General features: G+C 40.2%; 2 protein-coding genes across 3 annotated transcripts; one reads left to right on the top strand and one right to left on the bottom strand.

Moving 5' to 3' along the window:
- Positions 1–37: 37 nt before the first annotated feature.
- Positions 38–14,310, top strand: cep78 (centrosomal protein 78). Of its 2 annotated transcripts, none has more exons than XM_056592877.1 (16): positions 38–128; positions 938–1,210; positions 1,312–1,487; positions 1,584–1,656; positions 1,741–1,844; positions 2,004–2,178; positions 2,295–2,408; positions 2,493–2,557; positions 2,699–2,804; positions 3,183–3,300; positions 3,509–3,551; positions 3,654–3,803; positions 6,454–6,531; positions 6,874–7,061; positions 9,843–10,017; positions 10,235–14,310. In XM_056592877.1, the coding sequence occupies exons 2-16, from the start codon at positions 949–951 to the stop codon at positions 10,856–10,858; spliced, it is 2,451 nt and encodes an 816-aa protein (XP_056448852.1). In that variant the 5' UTR covers positions 38–128; positions 938–948; the 3' UTR covers positions 10,859–14,310. The 2 variants fall into 2 exon arrangements, with proteins under 2 accessions (XP_056448852.1, XP_056448851.1); XM_056592876.1 differs by having other exon boundaries at positions 69–233.
- cdo1 (cysteine dioxygenase, type I) lies at positions 14,275–18,938 on the bottom strand. The gene is made up of 5 exons (XM_056592878.1): positions 18,684–18,938; positions 17,103–17,180; positions 16,297–16,454; positions 15,689–15,858; positions 14,275–14,853 (listed from the first exon to the last, which is right to left on the bottom strand). Exons 1-5 carry the CDS (start codon positions 18,851–18,853, stop codon positions 14,824–14,826), a joined length of 606 nt encoding a protein of 201 aa, XP_056448853.1. The 5' UTR covers positions 18,854–18,938; the 3' UTR covers positions 14,275–14,823.
- Positions 18,939–19,197: the final 259 nt, after the last annotated feature.

A 19,197-nucleotide genomic window follows, 5' to 3' on the forward strand; every position in this document is an offset into this window, starting at 1 on the left:
CTCCCGCATGTTAGGTGGCAGCACAAGTCCAATGCTTTAGTTTCACAACTCAAAGAAGGGAAGTGGGCGGAGCTGATTTGCACCCACAGCGCCACTTTTGAGCAGATGCTATCAACACAACAACAAAGGTCTGTTGGGGACGTTTTAGAGAAAACAAGATAAGATAATGTGCTAAAATAGCACACTCGTCTATTCGTTTGTGATGTAACCTAGTTATTAGGGTCCAATTGAAGGTAACGATGTTTTTAAAGAACCATACTACACTGTTAGAGAAAGCATAGATAGACACCTTCTCAATGGTTGCCATTGGTTGCACGCTAATGCTAAATGTCAACTGCCAAAGCCAATAATGACTAACTTTTTTTGTATTCATATTTTGAGGAAATATCCGCTATCACCAAAGATGAGTTTATTGCGTAACATGATGGCCGATCATCAGATAAAGTAGTTATGTACTTCTTTATATACTCACTGGAACTCAATGGAAGCTGATCAGGCTCTTGTAGGGAATGTCTCCCTTTTTAGCCCAACTTAACTATTGGTACTATTGCTTGGGTATAGATTTTGGTATTAATCTTTCTCGGCTAATTATCCCTGCACAGATAGAGTTTGTTTATCCAGAGCTTGTCGAGACGGTTCTTGAAGGCGTTCAGGCTAGGTGCAGAACATATTAAATTATATACATATAGTATATTATATCGAACAGGCAATAATTTGATTTCAACGTAGAATATATATTTATAATAAAGCTAGTAGTAACTCCATGTATCCATTCTCAATGCTATTTATGGTATATAGTATTTCGTTTCTGTTTTGCATTCGGAAATGCAAAACAGAAATAAAGTAACGTTACTATACATTGCTACTAGTTATCATCTGACAACTAATTTATATTAACATGGGTATTTTTGTTCACCGGCTCTTGCAAAAACACAAGAGCCGGCTAAGATGGTCCAAGACGGTGCGCATATTCGTCGGCGGGGGGCCCAGGACTTTGCTTCCTACTACAGTTATGCCTGTGCACGGCAGGACACTCTGCCTCTTCCTGCGGTCATGACGAACCTGCTCAAAGGAAAGTTGGATTTCAATGGAGACAGAGTTAGGCTGACGGACTGGGCTCCCATACTCTCGTCAATATCCATCAACAAGCACCTCTACCACATTGCAATCAGCAGCACATACCAAGTGGGTCTGGGTGCTGGAGACACAGGTAGGGTTGAATACAAAGGATCTGGCGTCGTTCCTTGAAGACAATGACAATTCAATGAATTTTTAATGAAATTTAACATATGCAACTCCCCTCCAATTTAGATAGGCGATACTACAAATCTAGCAACAGAAAGAAGATTCCACCCATTCGCTCGAAAGACATGACGTTTAAGTTGTGTAAAGCCCTGCAAGAATGTGTTACAGCCTCTCCCAACCTTAAGAGTCTTCACATTAACGGCCTTCCACTAAGGGAGAGGGACCTTAATAGCTTAACAAAGGTAGGTAAGCGTTTCCTAAGATGATGAAAAGTTTATGTCAACCCATTTTTTCACGATTTACAATATATTAATCTAAATCCAATGCATTCATTCCAGGGTTTGTCAAAAAGCGTTTCATTGGAACAACTTTCCCTTGCCAACTGCCCAATATCAGATGAGGGCTTGGAAGGTATGCATATTGATGTTGATATATAGTTTTATGGACACACAATAAGAGTGTTCCCCTAAATGTTTTATTTTAATTTTTTTTAAGTAATTTGCCAAAGTGTGAAGTACACCACATGCATCAAGACAGTGGATTTTACCGGTTGTAATCTCACGTGGAGAGGGGCAGAGCACATGGCCAACATCATCAAGGTGTGATATTTTATATTTTGTACAAATTATTTAGATCAATGCCTATTTAAAAGAGGGCAAAGAACCTGAATACACAGGCTAGGCCTATTGTGCATTTCCTGTCATTATTCCTGATCATCGCACCTCTCGTCCACTGCTGCTGTTTGCTGTGTGTTGCAGCACCAGGGGTTGTGGAGGCACAGCACAGCCTGGGCAGAGTCCCTTAGGTACCGGCGGCCAGAGTTTGGAGGGATGGGGGGACTCCGGCGAATCACACTCAACTGTAACTCTCTGATAGGAGACCGGGGGGCCGCGGCCCTCGCACATGAACTAGGGGAAGACCTTTGGGTCAAAGGTGAGGAATCTTGCATTTTTTTTGGCGAGTAATGTGTCTATGTTTCACTCTCAGTTCGTCTGAGAGTAATACATGTCTCCTTTTTGAAACCACTGCTTTTTTTTTTCGTCAAACAGCCGTTGACCTCCAGAAGTGTGGGTTGTCTGACCAGGGGGCTCAATGTCTACTGGAAGCTTTGAAAACCAACTCCACTCTTAATGTGTTGGACATTCGGAGTAACCCCCTTATTGGTGAGGACAAAAACGTTGTACCCTTGATTAATTTCTTGTCTTTCTTGTGCATTTATTTACTTACTAAATACTTACCTCCTTTAGATAAGGTCCTCATAAAAGCAACGATAGAAAAGGTCTTGAAGAACAGTGATGGCCAGGCTTCAGAGGTTGGTGCAATTTAGTGGAATAACAGTTGAAAAACAGCAATTATACTCACAATTATAGTAACCATCGGCTATAGTGTGTGTTTTTCTGGTTGACTTATTCACGCACATTCTTTGCCATGTGTTTCTTGTTTGGTGTTATAGTATTACTGGATAAAGCCCCCTGTTCCCAAAGAGTCACAGAAGGCCCCAGGTGCTAAGCGCAGAGGACCGGCAAATGTAGCAAAAAGAAAAGCTACATTTAGAATAGGTAATCTTTACCTTTTATGTCCAAGAAAATATACATTTTAAAAAAGGGTTACTAATTTCCATTAAGATAATTATGGTTAATAAATCATTTAAATTCTGAATGTTTGTATTATGTGCTCTATTTTTCTTGAGAAGTGTGTCAAAAACCTCAGAGAGACCACATCCTTATGTACAAAACATAGAAAAGCAAATCGTCCATTCTAATGGCCATGTGGCGAGAGGTTGTCTAAGTTGGCCCACTCGTGCCTCCTGCAGGCAAACAAAATCCCATGAGCTCCGACTCCATTTATTTCATGGGAGCCTTTGAACCCAGCTTCTCTGTACCTTGTGCTTTGTACTGTCCTGTTGATCGATGGATGTGGGTTCTCTTCTGGTGCAGCCACTCGTGGAGGAGCCTCCGCAGGTAGGTGGAGTCCGGTCGTATCCCAGCAACAGCTGCACCGCTCCCGCCCCTCCTGTGTTCCGTGGAGGACCGCAGCTAGGGCTGAGCGCCAGCGGTGAGCCGGCATAGCCAATTATCTGCTGACACACTTGAAGGGACTTGATAAATACGTAAATAAAAATAAATGCAATAATATTGTCTTGTTACTTTATTGTTGATTCAATGTGTTCCAGCAGATCAGAGTGGCTAGATGTATAATAACATGTCGTTTTGAATCCCTGTCTTTTGAATCCATGTCTTTTGAATCTCTGTTTTTGCTCCAGGTGCCTGTCCACTGGTATTGCTCTTGCGGAGCACGGCTTTCAGGTTTTATCCACTTATTGCACCCTTTCTTTGGGACTGGTAAATGGGTTAATATATTATAACTCCACTGCCGTCCCTTACTGTGAGGTTTTTGGTCTTCTCTAGGGTGCAGCCACTTTGAAAGTGACCATAGATTCTTCAGAGGAAGAGGAAGAAGAAGAAGAAGAAGAAGTAGTGGTGGTTAAAGTGAAGAAGAGTCCTTCTCCTGTTGACCTTCACGACAGGGTTACCAAGCAACAGTACCAGCGTGTACAGGTGAGTCAGGAAATAACTTTGTTATGAATGCCCACAAAAAATACTCTAAGATCATTTGAATTGTTTGGAAATAATTCCGAGAATGTTCATCTGGTAAGTGCAGTTACTAATAGGTCAGTGTTTAGGCATGGTAAGTGATCAAACTGGATCCATCCTGGCTTAAAATTATATATATGTATATACTTTTTGGTTAGGGTTAGGTTTTGGATTTAGGGACAAGTTTTGTTTGAGGGTAGATTCAGGGTAAAAAATAAAGCATGTATGGCAGAAGAATATTTATAATTAGAATTATTAATGAACTATATATGTTTAAAAAATTAACACCAAAAATTCATGTTGTTGAAAAACCTCAATCTTAGAGCTGTCTGTTCCCCAGATTTACATCTGTCCGATTTTGTTTACATCTGGATCAGAAACGATCTGCCTCTCTCTGGCCATGCCAACAAAGCTTCTGATAATAGACTTTCAACACTTCAGAGACTTTGTAGCCCAAAATACCTTCTGTTTTTACTCAATCTCGAGGAAACTCCAGTCCCCGCAGGAAAGACAGCAGAACTACTTATAATATATAAGTAGAAGTTAGTAAGTTAGTTGGTTGGTTATGAGTTACTTAACAGAAATGTAACTGAAGCTGGGGGCTGTATTAGTTTTGGGGAGAAGTAGCCTGTCCTGTCCGTCTGTGTAAATACATTGAATATTTTGATAGTATAATAAGTCGATGGTAAGGATCCCTATCAAATTATCAGCATTTATAAAAAATACAAATAAAATATCTTGAAATCTCATAAGTATACAACAAAACTCAATTAAGCAGTGTAACACTAAAAACAACTTGAGAGAACTCACCATTTTACCTATTTTCCAGGAACATCACCCTGTTAACACTCAAGCTAGCAAAAGTACAGCAAAAAAAATAAAGTTAATAGGTCAATGGAATTTAATGAGGTTTATGTGTTTGAATGTTTTTATTATTAAGGTAAAGTAATTATTAAATCAACTAGAACTTCTTGTTTCTTTAGTTCATTGATAGTCATTGCGAAGTTACTAATACCGACCACAAGGTGGCAGTAATGTTTTGAGTAAAAAATAGTTTTTTTGGTTTGCTAAGACCCCAGGTTATTTGTTGAGAGATGAATATCACCAATGACTTTTTGTTATCTCTTTCCCTCTTACGGTGTGTATGCAAATTGGGTGATTGGTGAGCAATTGACATCCATTTTGTCCAAACAAGTGTCTGGTAGTTCCCATAGCTGTATATCTTTGTCTTTTGTCAAACAAAAGTAAACGCATAAATCCTACCCTGGCTAGGTAGTTTATTCAAATAGTGCTCATAAATTAACAAAAACACAACAAGTTTCAATTCTGTGTTTACAAAAAATCAATTACATAATGAATGTCATTTAATCGCCAACTGCCCAATTCATTCGAGAGGGAGTGAGTTGAACACAAATAATGGCTCAACCTACTGTTTCTAGCATATATATATATTAAAAAATATATAAATATATAAAATTAGCTATGGAAGTGACCTGTTATAAGGTCATGTCCGTAGCTTAGCCCCTGATCACACACAACCTTCACAGGTGTGAAAACTTGGAAGAAAGAGGAAGTGTGCAAAGTTTTGTGTCAATAGCTTCAAAAATCAAATCAGATGTCAATTGCGAGAAATGCTATATGGGCAGTAATCCCAAATTCACCCATAAACGGCACCTAATGTTAAACATGAGTCGGAGTGACTCCAACTTGCTTGGGGACCCTTATCTTATCATACCTGAGTGACATGCCCCTGCGAATCGCTAGAAATGGGGGTCACTGGGGCCGGCAGTGCGTCCAGGCTGTTAATACCGGGAATGCGAGCAGTTTTAATTTAGTCTACAGTTTTGTTTCATCATTCGTATATGTATGCAATGCACTTGTTATGCCTTCAAGGTCGACAAGTTGTCAGCGGAACACTATATATTTTTTAAATATATATACAGTATATTTTTTGATTTGATTGATTTATCACTGGGATGAATGAATTGCATAATCAAAAGGACACAATATCACATCGGCCGATGTACCGCCCACCCCCAGCTGACGTCTATTCTCCTTAACAGTTGTTCCCAACCTTTGACATTACGTATTCCACTGAAGTGACGTCAAGGCCTTTCGAGGACAACTTGAAATGCAAACAAATACATAAATGAATACACAAGCAGAGAGCAGAGGGCCAGCGCCTCCTTGATAAACAATATTACTGCATTGGAATCCCACTGTACTGATTTAGCAAACACAAATATGCACAAAACATCATTGGAAAACCATATAATGGAAACATATCATGGAACGCACAAAGCAACACTATTTTTTGAAGTAATATGCATACTAGATTTACAGAATAATATTAATAATATATTTATTTTCAATAATCAATATAATATGTTAGATTAATGTAAATGTGTCTATTTCACCCGCAGTACCCTCGCTTATGCAGACACAGTTTTAGAGAACGCAGATCTAGAACATTCTGTACGATTTTGTGATCTGGATGCTTCTGTGATCACATGACCATATGTGAGGAAGATTTCTGAGTGCGTAGGACGAGAAGAATGTGGAAAACACATTTCCCTGTCAATTATTTTAATGTGTGTGTGTGTGTGTCCTGCAGATGGAGCTAGAACAGTGTCGTAGGAGCTTGGCAGAGGAACGCAGAGCCAGACTAAGAGCTGAATCCCAGCTCAGAGAGGTATTAATTATGCCCATCCATCAATAGTCAAGGAGTGCTATGGTTGGCCTTACTAAATCACCAAATAAATACAAAGGTTTGATGTTGATTCAAAATGAACATTCCTGAAACTGGAAGTGACGGTGGCTATATATTTAACTTTGAAACATCTGGTGACAAACTATAACTGATGCCATCACATTTATTTGATGTTTCTGCCTCGCCAAGAAGGAAAGAACATTCAGTAGCCGCTCTCCTTCCAGATGCAAGTGTGTCGGTGTATGTGTGTGTGTGTGTAGGTGTGTTTGTCCATGTGCAGCTGGGTTCAAAACAAACATTTCACCCCTCTTCTGTGGCGTTCAGCACGAGCTGGAGGCCTCCCGCCTGCGCAGCCTCAATCACTCCCTGTCTGAGGCGCTGGCCGAGGGGGCTAGGTCTGGACCCGCCGCCCTGGCTGCTTCCAGGGCCCTGGAGGAGGAAGCCGTGCTCCAGAGCATCGAGAGCTCCTTCACCAAGTTCCACGCCTTCCTGGATCTCCTGAAGGATGCTGGGTAAGTCGTGTCAGAAACTCACAAACCGTGCTGTATGGCTCTGGTTCTTGGTGGTAGTCGTTGGTAAAAAAAGCCATTTGTTTTTGTATATGGTGGTCAATGGTCCGGGAACAAAGTTTATTTTCATTGCGATAGTCGTAGTCTGTGTGACTTGAAAAGCCCAAAATTACCCTTTTTACTTTCACTTCTCAAACTAAATAATGAAATAAGGTCGAGACATTGCACATGTGCCTCGTTTACAGTCTAGGGACGTTTGCTCACAGCCCCTAAATAGGATTTTTTTATAATTTAACATAAAAAGGTTTACATAACAAAACTTTTTTCAACCTGGACCGTACTTTCAAATTATTTTGGGTCAAGGGTCTAATGCTGAAAATAATTAGTTAAATTGGTCCAACATTGAGTGAGAATGCTGCAGCCTTAATCTGTGAAAACAGGCTGTAATATTATCCTTTGGGGCATTCACGCCCCGAAAGATTAACCCTCCTCTAATGTACATAGATAGGGAGAACAACAACTGATTGTACAAGTCAGAGGGATTGGTTGTTTTGTATATTCAAGGTTGGAGGATGATTCAATTCAAGTGTTTGTGTTCTCAGAGAGCATAGAATAGGGCGTCCACCAACATGTTGGATACTAATCCCCTTGGTTCCGCTCCCCTAGCTGACTGGAAAATTACTGGAAACCAAGGAACAGGAACCACAAATAAAGACCTGTGTGTTCTGTTTGTTCCCGGGTGCCGCCAGGAGAGCTCAGAATGAAAGTGAAACCAACTGGTTTCTTTTTGTGGAACAGGCACCGGCTCATTGAGAGCTTTGCAGTTTGAAATTTAGTAATGTATTGTGTTCTGTTTTGCTTACTGAATGACTTCAGTATGGCTTACTGAATGACTTCTTACTGAGTGACTTTAGTAAGCCATTAAAGGCCTACGTGGACCGGAAGTTTTGATTAATGGGTACATAACGTACTCAAAATATGTGTATCATTGATAAAATGTCTCCAAAATAGTGTTAAAGTCCAGTTTTTGGCAGTAACAGGTGTTTCTAACGCCATTCGGCAATGACGTCACGTTGGGGAGACTTGGTGGAAGGTAGCCTCAGCCTAGTACTAGAACTAGGGGGTCTAAGAAGTGGCAAGAACCACAAATAACATGTATGATGGCCCACAGCCGTATAATTTCGAACCTGTCAGACGTGAGAGGGCGAATGAGGAATTGCAGAGAACTGATGGCGGTCAAAGCCAATTAAATGCATGGTCAGAGGAGAATGAGTGGAGAGTTGCATTTATTTATCAACGCAGCAACGAGTGCCAGAGCTAGTCAATGAAAAGCAGTGCGTACAATAACAACACTTTTATTTATTTTTACTGTCAGTGAATAGCACCGAGTGAAAATCAACATTTTTTTATATCTAGTGACAACGATTATGTCGTTCTAAGTACCGCAATCAGTGCACTTGCAAATGAGAGCCTGCAAGTATAACCGATGGTGTGACATTATTTAACCATCAATCTACCGCAAATACGACCAGACAGATGTACTTTGAACACATACACAAAGCAAGCCGTCCATCCAACTCCAAGGCTAGGCTGCTTCACTAAGACCACAACTAACCACAAGCAGTATAACCATGCAGTATGCCGAAGCCGGAAAGGACACACGCACAGTCGCACACACTCATCTTATGCAAAACAATCCGTTTTATCATTGACATTCAATCACTGCAAAGATTTAAAGACTAGCCTCTTACCATAAATTAGAATGGACCCAAAGTATGTGATTGATACAGTCTGATTAATGTTGTTGATTAATGGGTACAAAAAGCACTCAAAATATGTTTTTATTATATTATATTTTTTATATATGTTAAAATGTCTCCAAAATAGTGTAAAAATGTTGTCGTTTTTGGTAGTAACGGGTGTTTTCTAATGCTTTCGGCGATGACGTCACGTTGGGGAGACGTGGTGGAAGGTAGCCTCAGCCTAGCACTAGAATTACTGCATATGACAGTAATTATGACGTTCAGATAAGTACCGGTAAACTTAGTCAGAAGATCTAGAAATAGAAGGCATAATGCTAGCTATGGGCTAATTTACCAGTCCCACCTGTGAAATCCCCCCATATAATCCCTAATTAAATCTTTCCCCCGACGTTGTAAACAGATTTCCGATTAGTAATCCCACATTTTGATGGTAGCCTAGTAGCTCCAGTAACAACACCTTTGCCTAGTGTTTATTTCTAAGCTTTCTTTTACCCAGTGTGCGAAATACCCGTCAATATTCGTGGGTTCCCCATCTCCCGATTATTGCGCAATACAGAAGGTCGAGGGGGCTATTCCCCACTATTCATGGATTATTCGAGGACTGTTCACAGTGATAGATAGATTGATAGATTATTCACCCCACGGAGCCACCTCACGGAGCCTCTAGCATGTCTAACTATGACATGCTAGAGAAGGGTTCCTTACAGGCTAGCTGTAAGGAACTTCCACCGGTGACCTTTGCGGAACAAAGTTCAGCCAGAGTCCATTTGCGACATGCAGGACGGGAAACACACGCTGACCGAAGAATTCAGATGTAAATTAGGTTTTGCCGTGTTCGAGGGGGTCCAGCTGACGGAAGAGGATTAGGGCTACATGGGATTATTTATTTATTTATTTATTCATTTTTTAAGTGTTGAAAATAAAGACTTGCCACTTCTGATACGTGATTTGGATTTCAAATCTTTTGAAAAATATTATGCAGCCCGCTATTAACCTGATTTCTCCTCGAATTGTGCTCTAGTCTCGGTCAATTGGCTTCCGTGGCTGGGATCGACCAATCTGACTTTGGCTTGCTGAGCAGGCCTCAGCTCTCCTCCACAATGGGCCAGCCTCTGGAAGAGGATCTGTCTGCGTCCAAAGGTGGCCTAAAACGTGCTGTCAGTCTTGGGGCAAAGATTGATGTTGCTTTACCTTTGGTAAGTGAATGCTGTTGCCTGGTGTTTTTTATCTCAACGTAGGATGAGATAACTCCCGTCATGTACTGAGCCAACTTCAGTAAGAGTCAAGTCATTGTCAATGTTTTTGCTCACCTTATCTCCCTTATCTTGCAATGAAGAGTCTTTTTGGCATGCCAATCAAAAATTGCATCATAAAACAAAGAGATAGAAATATTTACCTTTGTCTTGTCTACAGGAAGCTTATCCCCTGACCATCCCCTCAGAAGAACAAGCTCCAGCCTTCCCTCCAGGGCCCCCATCCGCTCCCAGGGAGTTTCTGTCCGGCAGTCGCCTCAGCCAGGCCAGTGGTCCTGCCATAGACCCCAGTGTTGATCTGGAGGGCAGAGGAGAAGAGCCGGATCAGTTCTCCAAACCTGACACTCAACAGGACTCCGGGTCCGAGGGCAGTGTCCTGAGCCGCAAATCCTACAGCCGCAGTTCCCGCGACAACAAAGCGTCCCGTTCGGCAAATCACCACAGCAATGGGACCTCTCACCAAAGTAACAGCCACTCCCATCCTAGTAACGGTTCCCATAGATATAGCCTCAACTACAGCTCCTTCCATAGTGATGGGTCTCTTCACAGCAGGGCCAATGGTGACCGGTCACAAAGGTCGAGCCTCAGTCACATCACAAGTGAGAAATTGGAGTCTGAAGGGTCATTTAGGGGGTCAAAGGGCAATGGGGCGGGAAGGCGGGTGCTAGCGGGGGTTTCAGGCCGGGGACTGTTGCCGGGGCGATCAAGTCCTCGGCTTGGGTCTGGGGACCAGATTAAGTCTTTGGGCGTTCTCAGCGGAGGGTCAGAAGATGGGTCATTTTGACCTGATAACCAGGGAGATATTAAAAGATATCTGAAGGCTTGTGTCAGCCCATTTGGAGGATTTATCTACTATGCGATTCCGAAGCTCCCTTGGGTACAAAACAAAAGGTGTTGATCTAGAGTTTGAGATGAAGACTTTCATAAGGAGAGAACACAAAGACTGCAGTCCTTGAAATGCCACCTAAAAGTTGACTTCATCATATCTGTACTGCGGTGAATATAAAGGGTCTGTTGGTTTTTATGAACTTGTTTTATATCTGCATTAACAAAAGGGCTCTTTGTCACCGCTCTTTTAGATCTGGATGTTTAATTTAGGCTTGACTTTATTGTTTTTTTTCCCAAAGGCTCTATAGTGCTCTATTCAGATTGCTTTGTAGTTGTCATGTTCTTTCACATTGACATTGAGCAAGTACCTTTTTGTATGGCACCCATAATGATTTATTCACAGACATTCAATTCAAACGGGTTTTTACATTAGTCATCATATTACCTTCTCTTGATAGGCTTTGCTTTTTCAACAATGTTACAGGTTATAATGTGGCTAAGCTCTTTTACCCTAGTCTTAAGCCATTGAGACATTTTAAAGGTCATGTCTGTTGGCTGGACATGGTGGCTCTGGGGAATAGAAAATGCCACCATGCACGATAAAACCCTGGATAAACGGCCTTTGGGGAGAAGAAGAGATAGAATTTGGCAGATGAAAAAGCTTTCACAATTATGATTTTACCATTTCAAAGGTTGTTGCAAATGTTAGCTCACAGGAAAAGAATGAGCAACTCCTCAGTGGAAGGCCACAAGGTGCTTTCAGTAATGGGGGGGAATCTTAAACTTTGTTTCCTTAGCTGGTGTAACCCTGAGTACCCAGGGTTCACCCTGTTTAACCCTGGGGGTTGGATAGGACTCTCAGGGTTAGACAAACTAAGGGGAAAAAACGTGTGTGTTTGTTTTAGTTAGCGGGACAGTCCTTGGACAAGTTGTGCTGTTGGAGAATGCACATAATTTCCACCCTTCCCTAGTGAGGAATAAACTGAAACATAGAATTATGGTGAAAAAGGGGTGGTGCCAGGAGATTTTGAAATGGTGTCAAACCATGCTATAATTCCGTGTGTCCTTTTGGCCCTTTTCGTATTCCTTCACACAATGTCTGCATGTCAAATATGCTCAATACACAGTTTAGTTGACTTGTTAGTTCTGGAACTAGCTGTTAGGCCTATTGAACACAAGTCTTATCTACAAGGTGAGTAATGTTTATAAGGCATCTTATCAGTCTAAATTACTTCCATAGAGGGTCCATCCCTAGTACAATTTAAAACGTTTGAAGTACAGTAAAACGCAGACCATTATGTTGTTAGATAACTGTTATTGTTTTGATTTGTTATCAAACCCTGCACACAACATATGTGTGTCAGACAGCACACACTGCATATGAGCATAATTTTTTAAGTGATATAAGTTATAGTTATACCTTCGCTTTGGTGTAACATTGAGTCTGGAATATCATTGAATGTTCATTATTTATAATTTTGGACTTAACATTAATTCCGTCTTGTCACAAACAGAACAAATAAATGGTTATGAATAGATGTATGGTTGTGGTTGTTATCTGCCTTGAAGATATGTTGGAGTGTCTGAGATTTGTACCTTTGTGGCACGCAAGTCCTCAAGGTTCGATGGACCTGTTGAGAAAAAAAATTATGGCATTCGTCGAAAAGTTAAAATATGTTCAGAACAATGCCATATTTTGCAATAGTCAACATTAATTATCACTTAAATACTTTGATTATAATAATCATCTCAGACTCTGAATTCCTGTTCTTACTTTATTGCTTTATTGCTTTCTGTTCTTGGTCAGTTATTGGCGTATTTATAATTATACTATCAAAAGATTAGGCATCAGGAAATACCACTTGTATGTTCATTTAAAGGCAGACAGTCACATGCATATCCACTGATAAAATAGTGCAGTAAAAGATTTGAGTCTGATGGATTGACGCAAGTATCAGTTTGCTAACCCTAAATATTAACATGGTGTTTACTTGGAGAAACTCTGTGCCAGTTCTTATCATTAGATGATGAAGCAACTAAATTCTCAGGTAAACTTTAGGTCAATATGATTATGCAACAATGGCAGTTAGCCATTCTATCACTGATCACCACCTGTTTAATTAAACGTATACTTCAAATATATTATATAGATACCAAATGAATCCTATCTAAAGGGTGTAATAAACTGCAATTTGTGCATTTCAAATGGCATGACAAATATTAAATTAAATCCTTTCATTTAAAATATTGTTGAGTGTAATTTTCACTTTTAAAAGTGAAACACACAGTTGTATTATTCATGTTTAATTAACTTAATTGTATTCATATAACGCAAACAATTCAATACATTTAATATTCATTCTGGTCTTTGGATGTGAGCTCGTGGATATAATATGTATTAAAAACTGAATCTGGTCTATGGATGCAAGTGTGTATATAATATGTATTAAAGATGAATTCTAGTATTTGGATGCAAGTGTGTATAGATTAATTCTGGTCTTTGGATGGGAGTGTGTGCATCGGGCAGTCTTACATTCCGAGTTACATCTTTGCAGAACTCAAAGTTTGAATTTCTCTCGTTCAGTGAAATCAAGTTGACATTCACACAAAATCCATTGAATATAAGACTTTCGATGCACATACAGACAGCCCTTATCTCATATGAAATATAACCAGCCCCTTATTGCAGTAACATATATAACATGATGAAATAATATGGTATGATCTGTTAATTCATATAATTATTTCTAGGAAATTCTTTATTAGGAATAGCCCCTTGATTTGATATTATGTATCTTGATTCTAATTTTCAAGGGAGTCCTCCATGACAATAATAGCAACTATTTGTATGAGGAACCTGACAACTGCTTGAAGGTTTGGGGCTTATTTCATTTGAAAAATAGTAATTAAGAAAACAGCAAGCCATATTTTGTGATAGATTAAAGAGTTTAATTGCTAACAGTACTTTTATATAATTCATTTCATCTTAAGAGTCATGCATGTAACTGACATATGCTATAAAACAATACAATGCAAAGCAAAGAAAATATGTTTATAAATACAACTACAATTTAAGAGTCCAAAATCCTGAGAAAAGGGTAGTTCTAAAACACATTTGCTGAACATTATCGTACAAAACTTTCCTTCACCCATTGAGCCTCTTCATAGTTTCTCTTCATCTTGATCTCATTTAAGAGAGCTCTCTATATTAGCCTTGGATATACTGCAAATAAATTACAAGTATTTTTAAAACATAGTATCTATCGAGCTTTAGCTTCAGCCAAATGTAAAGACACCTAAAAATGCTTTTATTCAGACCGTAAAACAAGATCAATGTACATGCAATCACAACTTTGGAAAGAGTGTTAGGGGGGGGGGGGGGGGGAGTTTGAGTGGTTCACCAATATATACATCAAAAAAGGTGCTACATCGGCCTATGACACACTGGAGACTGCAGGATGTTTTCCAATTCAAGAAGTGGTCATTAAATACTAGATATACTTCAGTTATTTTTTACCTCCTCAATGCTAAAAGTGCCACTCTTCAGCTAGGGACCATAGCAGTACAACATTGTGGACACACACGACATGGACGCACAGGAATGTTGTTATTGAAAAGCGGCCACCTCAGGCCTAGCAAACAAAGGGCAGATTCAATCCATGGCCGAGCCTATTCATGTGTTTTGTCCTGTGCTCATCAGTATTTGCCAAGCTCGCGCTGGGCAGGGGCTACACCATTATAATTACTAGCCTGTCCTTTTGAAGTGGCCCCACCACCAATTTCTAATGGGTCACCTCAGTCATAGAAGGTCCATATTTCACATCCTCTTCTGGCTAGAATTTTTGAACATCTTCTGAAAACTGTGAATTGAACTGTTTCAAATGGAGCGGTGTTCATCTCCTCCGACATATCTGATCTGTGTTAGTTGTTCTCTTGTGAAATTGTAGTTTCCTGGAAGAAATTAGGGAAAATCCAACATTAGTCAAATCAAACTAACACTCAATTTATAGACCCAATGAAATCCTGTAATATTAGAACTGATAGCTGTTGATAGTGAAGAGGGAGGCGTTCATTGTGTGGTTAGGCAATCGAATTTGGTTGGTGTTCCCCTGTTATCTTATCTGTCAACGTACAAGCTGTGTTGTAATGCGATGTATTAGCTAATGATCCGGGTGGTCAAGGTATACTTGCTAGATGTCAGATAAGCTCACTTGTTGGCAAGGTGGCCAAGCAAGAAGAAAAAGACAATGTATCTGATGTAAGTTATCTTCATACAAGCAAATACATGTTTTGTACATGATATGTTTGTTGCGTATTTTGGACTTAAGCTTTTATCATATATAGTGTAGAGCATATTCCACTGCATTTAGGCATTCCGATTTGTGAATACAGAAAACATGTGCAATAATTTGCATGTGATATAACCCTTTGTGGTATTTAACATCTGGATTTAAGGGCAAACAGACTTTCTGTATAAGAAATTCGAACCAATAAAACTCAGTGGAAAAGCCGTACATTCGTCGGGGTTGCAACTGAAATGCTTGTTAAGCAGCAGTTAATTTGAGTGGAAAAACTAGAAAAAACGCAACCAGCTTACTTTAGCACATTCTAGCATTAGCACATTTGGGCCATTCATTTCCCTCTTTTTCAAACAAACAATTTCATCCAATTTCACAGCTGCTAAAAAATCTAGGACTTCGTTTGGCTCTACAGCAGAGGTGCGAGATGAGGCCTCTGTGCTTTTTACACATTCCAAGTGAACTAGTATAATACAATGTTTCCTTACAAATGGGGTCTTTTCCCCAAACTTGCTGCAGAAGGTCATCTTGACTGTGTTCTTGTGGCCCGTTCTCTGGTCAAAGGTCTGGCAGAACTGGAACGGCGGACTGTACAGGTGCAGGCTGGCAGCACACTCCGTATGGCTGCCGTTTTCCACGCGGTGCAAGCCAAGGGAGTCTACATGAACACACATACACGCACGCACGCACGCACGCACGCACGCACGCACGCACGCACGCACGCACGCACGCACACACACACACACACACACACACACACACACACACACACACACACACACACACACACACACACACACACACACACACACACACACACACACACACACACACACACACACACACATACACACACACACACACACACATACCATTTACATTAGGACATGGTAGGCCATGGGAATGAAAAGCATTTATCTGTCAGGGATCTTTAAGATGCAGGATGGAGGGTGAGCCTGGGTTTCCCCACAAATCCCCCAGAGTCAACAGAACCTCGGGACTGACACCTCAAACCCCGACATACATTGTGTAAGGTCAAATGAAACAGTGCAGTGATTCATTGATAGATTGGGGATAAACGGATTTGATTGCTCACCATTGATATAGGCAACCTGGTTCTCTTGCAGGACTCTCTGTGATTTCTGGACCATGTCTCCTTTGGTTTTAGCACTGGGCCACTCAAACAGAGTCTCTTTCAGCTGGCCCTGCAGCAGCTTCATGAAACAGTGGGAGTCTGTGTGGTCATGGATACTGCTGCAAAAGGGGCAAAAGACACAGACGCGCAATTCAGTGGGAGAATCTGTGTTCAACAAGTTCAGATGTATTTTTTTACTCTTAAGGAGCCAAAAATAAATAAACGTGGACGTGTCGATTCAAACCTAACTAAAGCAAAAGCCAATAAGTCATATTTTCAAATGAGTCGGGCCACCTCTATTGGCAAGTAGACATGCCAGAAAAACATTCCTCTTCCTGAAGGACTGGACCATTTTTGGGCAATTACCTAATGCTATCAAGATAGGTTTCATTCGTGAACTTTTGAGTGCCCAGCCCATGATTTATGTTGTGGTTTGTTGATGGCACATTCTATTCTACAGTCAACACAAAGAATTCTTCAATACATTGCTTAACATAAAAGGGTTGATACCCACTTAAACCAAGGTTATGCAATTTGGAGGAACCAGCCGGAGTATTCTAGATTTGTAAAGTACCACATTAGAAAAAAACAAACATTCATTTGTAAAACATTCCACCCCTGCCTTGGATTTTTGGATGAGTTTATAACCTGCGTAGGCCACAGGTACAGGATTTCTTTCCTTTTCTGTTAGAGCATTTGATAAATTGATGGCTGTCTGGATAAATATACCGTACATATGTGTATATATATTTGAATCACAATTTTACCTGCCATGTCCTTCCCCCCAGCAGAGAATCATCAGATTAAATTTCCCGTTCCCTTCATCCACCAGGTGCCTTGTGTACCTTCAAAACACAATTATGTCCATCAATGAACAACAGCATGCACTTTTTGAATGTAAAAGGAAATAAACAAGAGAATAAATTAAACAGTTGCTGTGAATAGTTCAATTCTATTTGATTCAATTATATTACAGTGTGGCCATCTTCAAAGTAATATATGGTGAAGATCTGTTGAGTCTGGACACATCAAGTCCTCAACTCTGTTGATCACTTTAAGATGTAGGTTGATTTCACTAGTTATTGTTTCTGAATCATTACGCCATATTATTGTAACAATAAAGCTATATATTATCCAGTTGATTAGCAAGTTCAAATTTGTGGAGGTTTGAGGCTATTATGCAGTCCTCTTACAGTCGAATACCTTCTACCAACCTTCCACACATGCACTGTACTCCAGACATTATCCGGATACACTTATAAATAAATATCCCGTAACCCCAGTTTAAATTTAGGTTGATGGCTTCATGGATTTTCAAAAGTAAGGTTAAGTAAGTTCATGTTAGCAGGGTCGATTTATTTACGGGAATAGTGGTGATTAACTGACTATACTAGAGCACTGCCTTACCTAAATAGAACGGACCCAGCTGATTTGTCCCCATACTGGGCCCAAATCAATCGTATCTCGTTTATTACAAGTAGGCCTACGCCTACGCAATCTATTCGAGACACGTGTAGTATTGATGTAAAGGGCTGGATGAGTATGTTATTCTCTGCGCTTGCTGTGGAAGTGGGGAAGTTGTTTCAATTTAAAATGCGTCGTGCAAGTTGGTGGCCGAATATTTTGGTGGGCAGCTGATGTCCCCTGCTAGAAATAGGCCTACGTCATGAGGCACAGGGACAGCTCGCCTCGCAGCCAAAACTAACGGGTGTGTGTCCCTTTCTAATGCTGATTGGATGGCCCACAAACCCACCCCCCACTTGCCTCCAAATAAACAAAACAGTCGTGCAATCGAAGAGCAGTTGAAAACAGGACCAGGGTGTCCAAAATACGAAATTATACATATTTTGGGGGAACCTTATTGAATAGTTGTTTTCAATAACAATTCGGCATGTTTTTAACAATGCTCCCGGTTAAAGGCAAGCATTTGTTATTTAATTCAAAAAGCGTAATTACTATCATTATAACGATATACTGTCCATATTGCGTGTCATGTGCTATACATGCTGGTAAACATGACATGGAAAAAGAGAACAAAAGAATCCCATGTAACCTCATGGGGATCATACGCATGTGCTGAAATGAATGAGCAACCATTGCCTTTCGGGGTGTTTAGTTTTAATAAATTCGCACGGTTATGGATATGACACAATGAATTATGAAAATAGCTAAATATGATGTCAAACATTGGACCTAATCTGAAAAGAAATCTAAACAAATCCATACGCTAATTTAAAATCATTCCCACATAAAATACTATTTATAAGCATATAGGCTACAGGCTACGACTATAAACGTGTACCTTAGGCTACACGAATAGAGAAAATGCATTGTCTTGATGTGTTTACCTATACTGGTCGAATTTGGCATACTTCATCCATTCCTGCGGCTTGGTCTGATATGATTCCATCACACTCTGCACCTCTTCCACATTAATAGTGTCACTTTCAAAGATTTTATGCAGGATCTTAATCAGGTCCTCAAGAGATTCTGCCTTCGTCACCTCGGTCCGCTCCATGATTGCTCCTTTGTGTAATGTTTTCCTCTACGTGTCCACCCAAAGCTAAGATGTTCTTCTAACTAAGTTTCCAGCTCTACTATACTTTTTATACCGCTCCTCCAATTTAGGGGGTGAAGTTGTGGTGGAACGTACCATTATAGAAAAGGGTGAACACCAAATAAAAATATGTTTTTCTGTTTACTTTATTGTAAGACTGAGGGAATAACAATGTATGTAAAATGTTATTATGCTTTATATGGTTTGTATATTCATTTTATATATTTTGTTAATGTGATGTGTTGTCGATGCATCTGAACATTGCACACATCAAAACTTGGACTAATCCTATGCCCCTTTCTACC

Source organism: Gadus chalcogrammus, chromosome 6 (genome assembly GCF_026213295.1).
Source record: "Gadus chalcogrammus isolate NIFS_2021 chromosome 6, NIFS_Gcha_1.0, whole genome shotgun sequence".
Lineage (NCBI taxonomy): Eukaryota > Metazoa > Chordata > Actinopteri > Gadiformes > Gadidae > Gadus > Gadus chalcogrammus.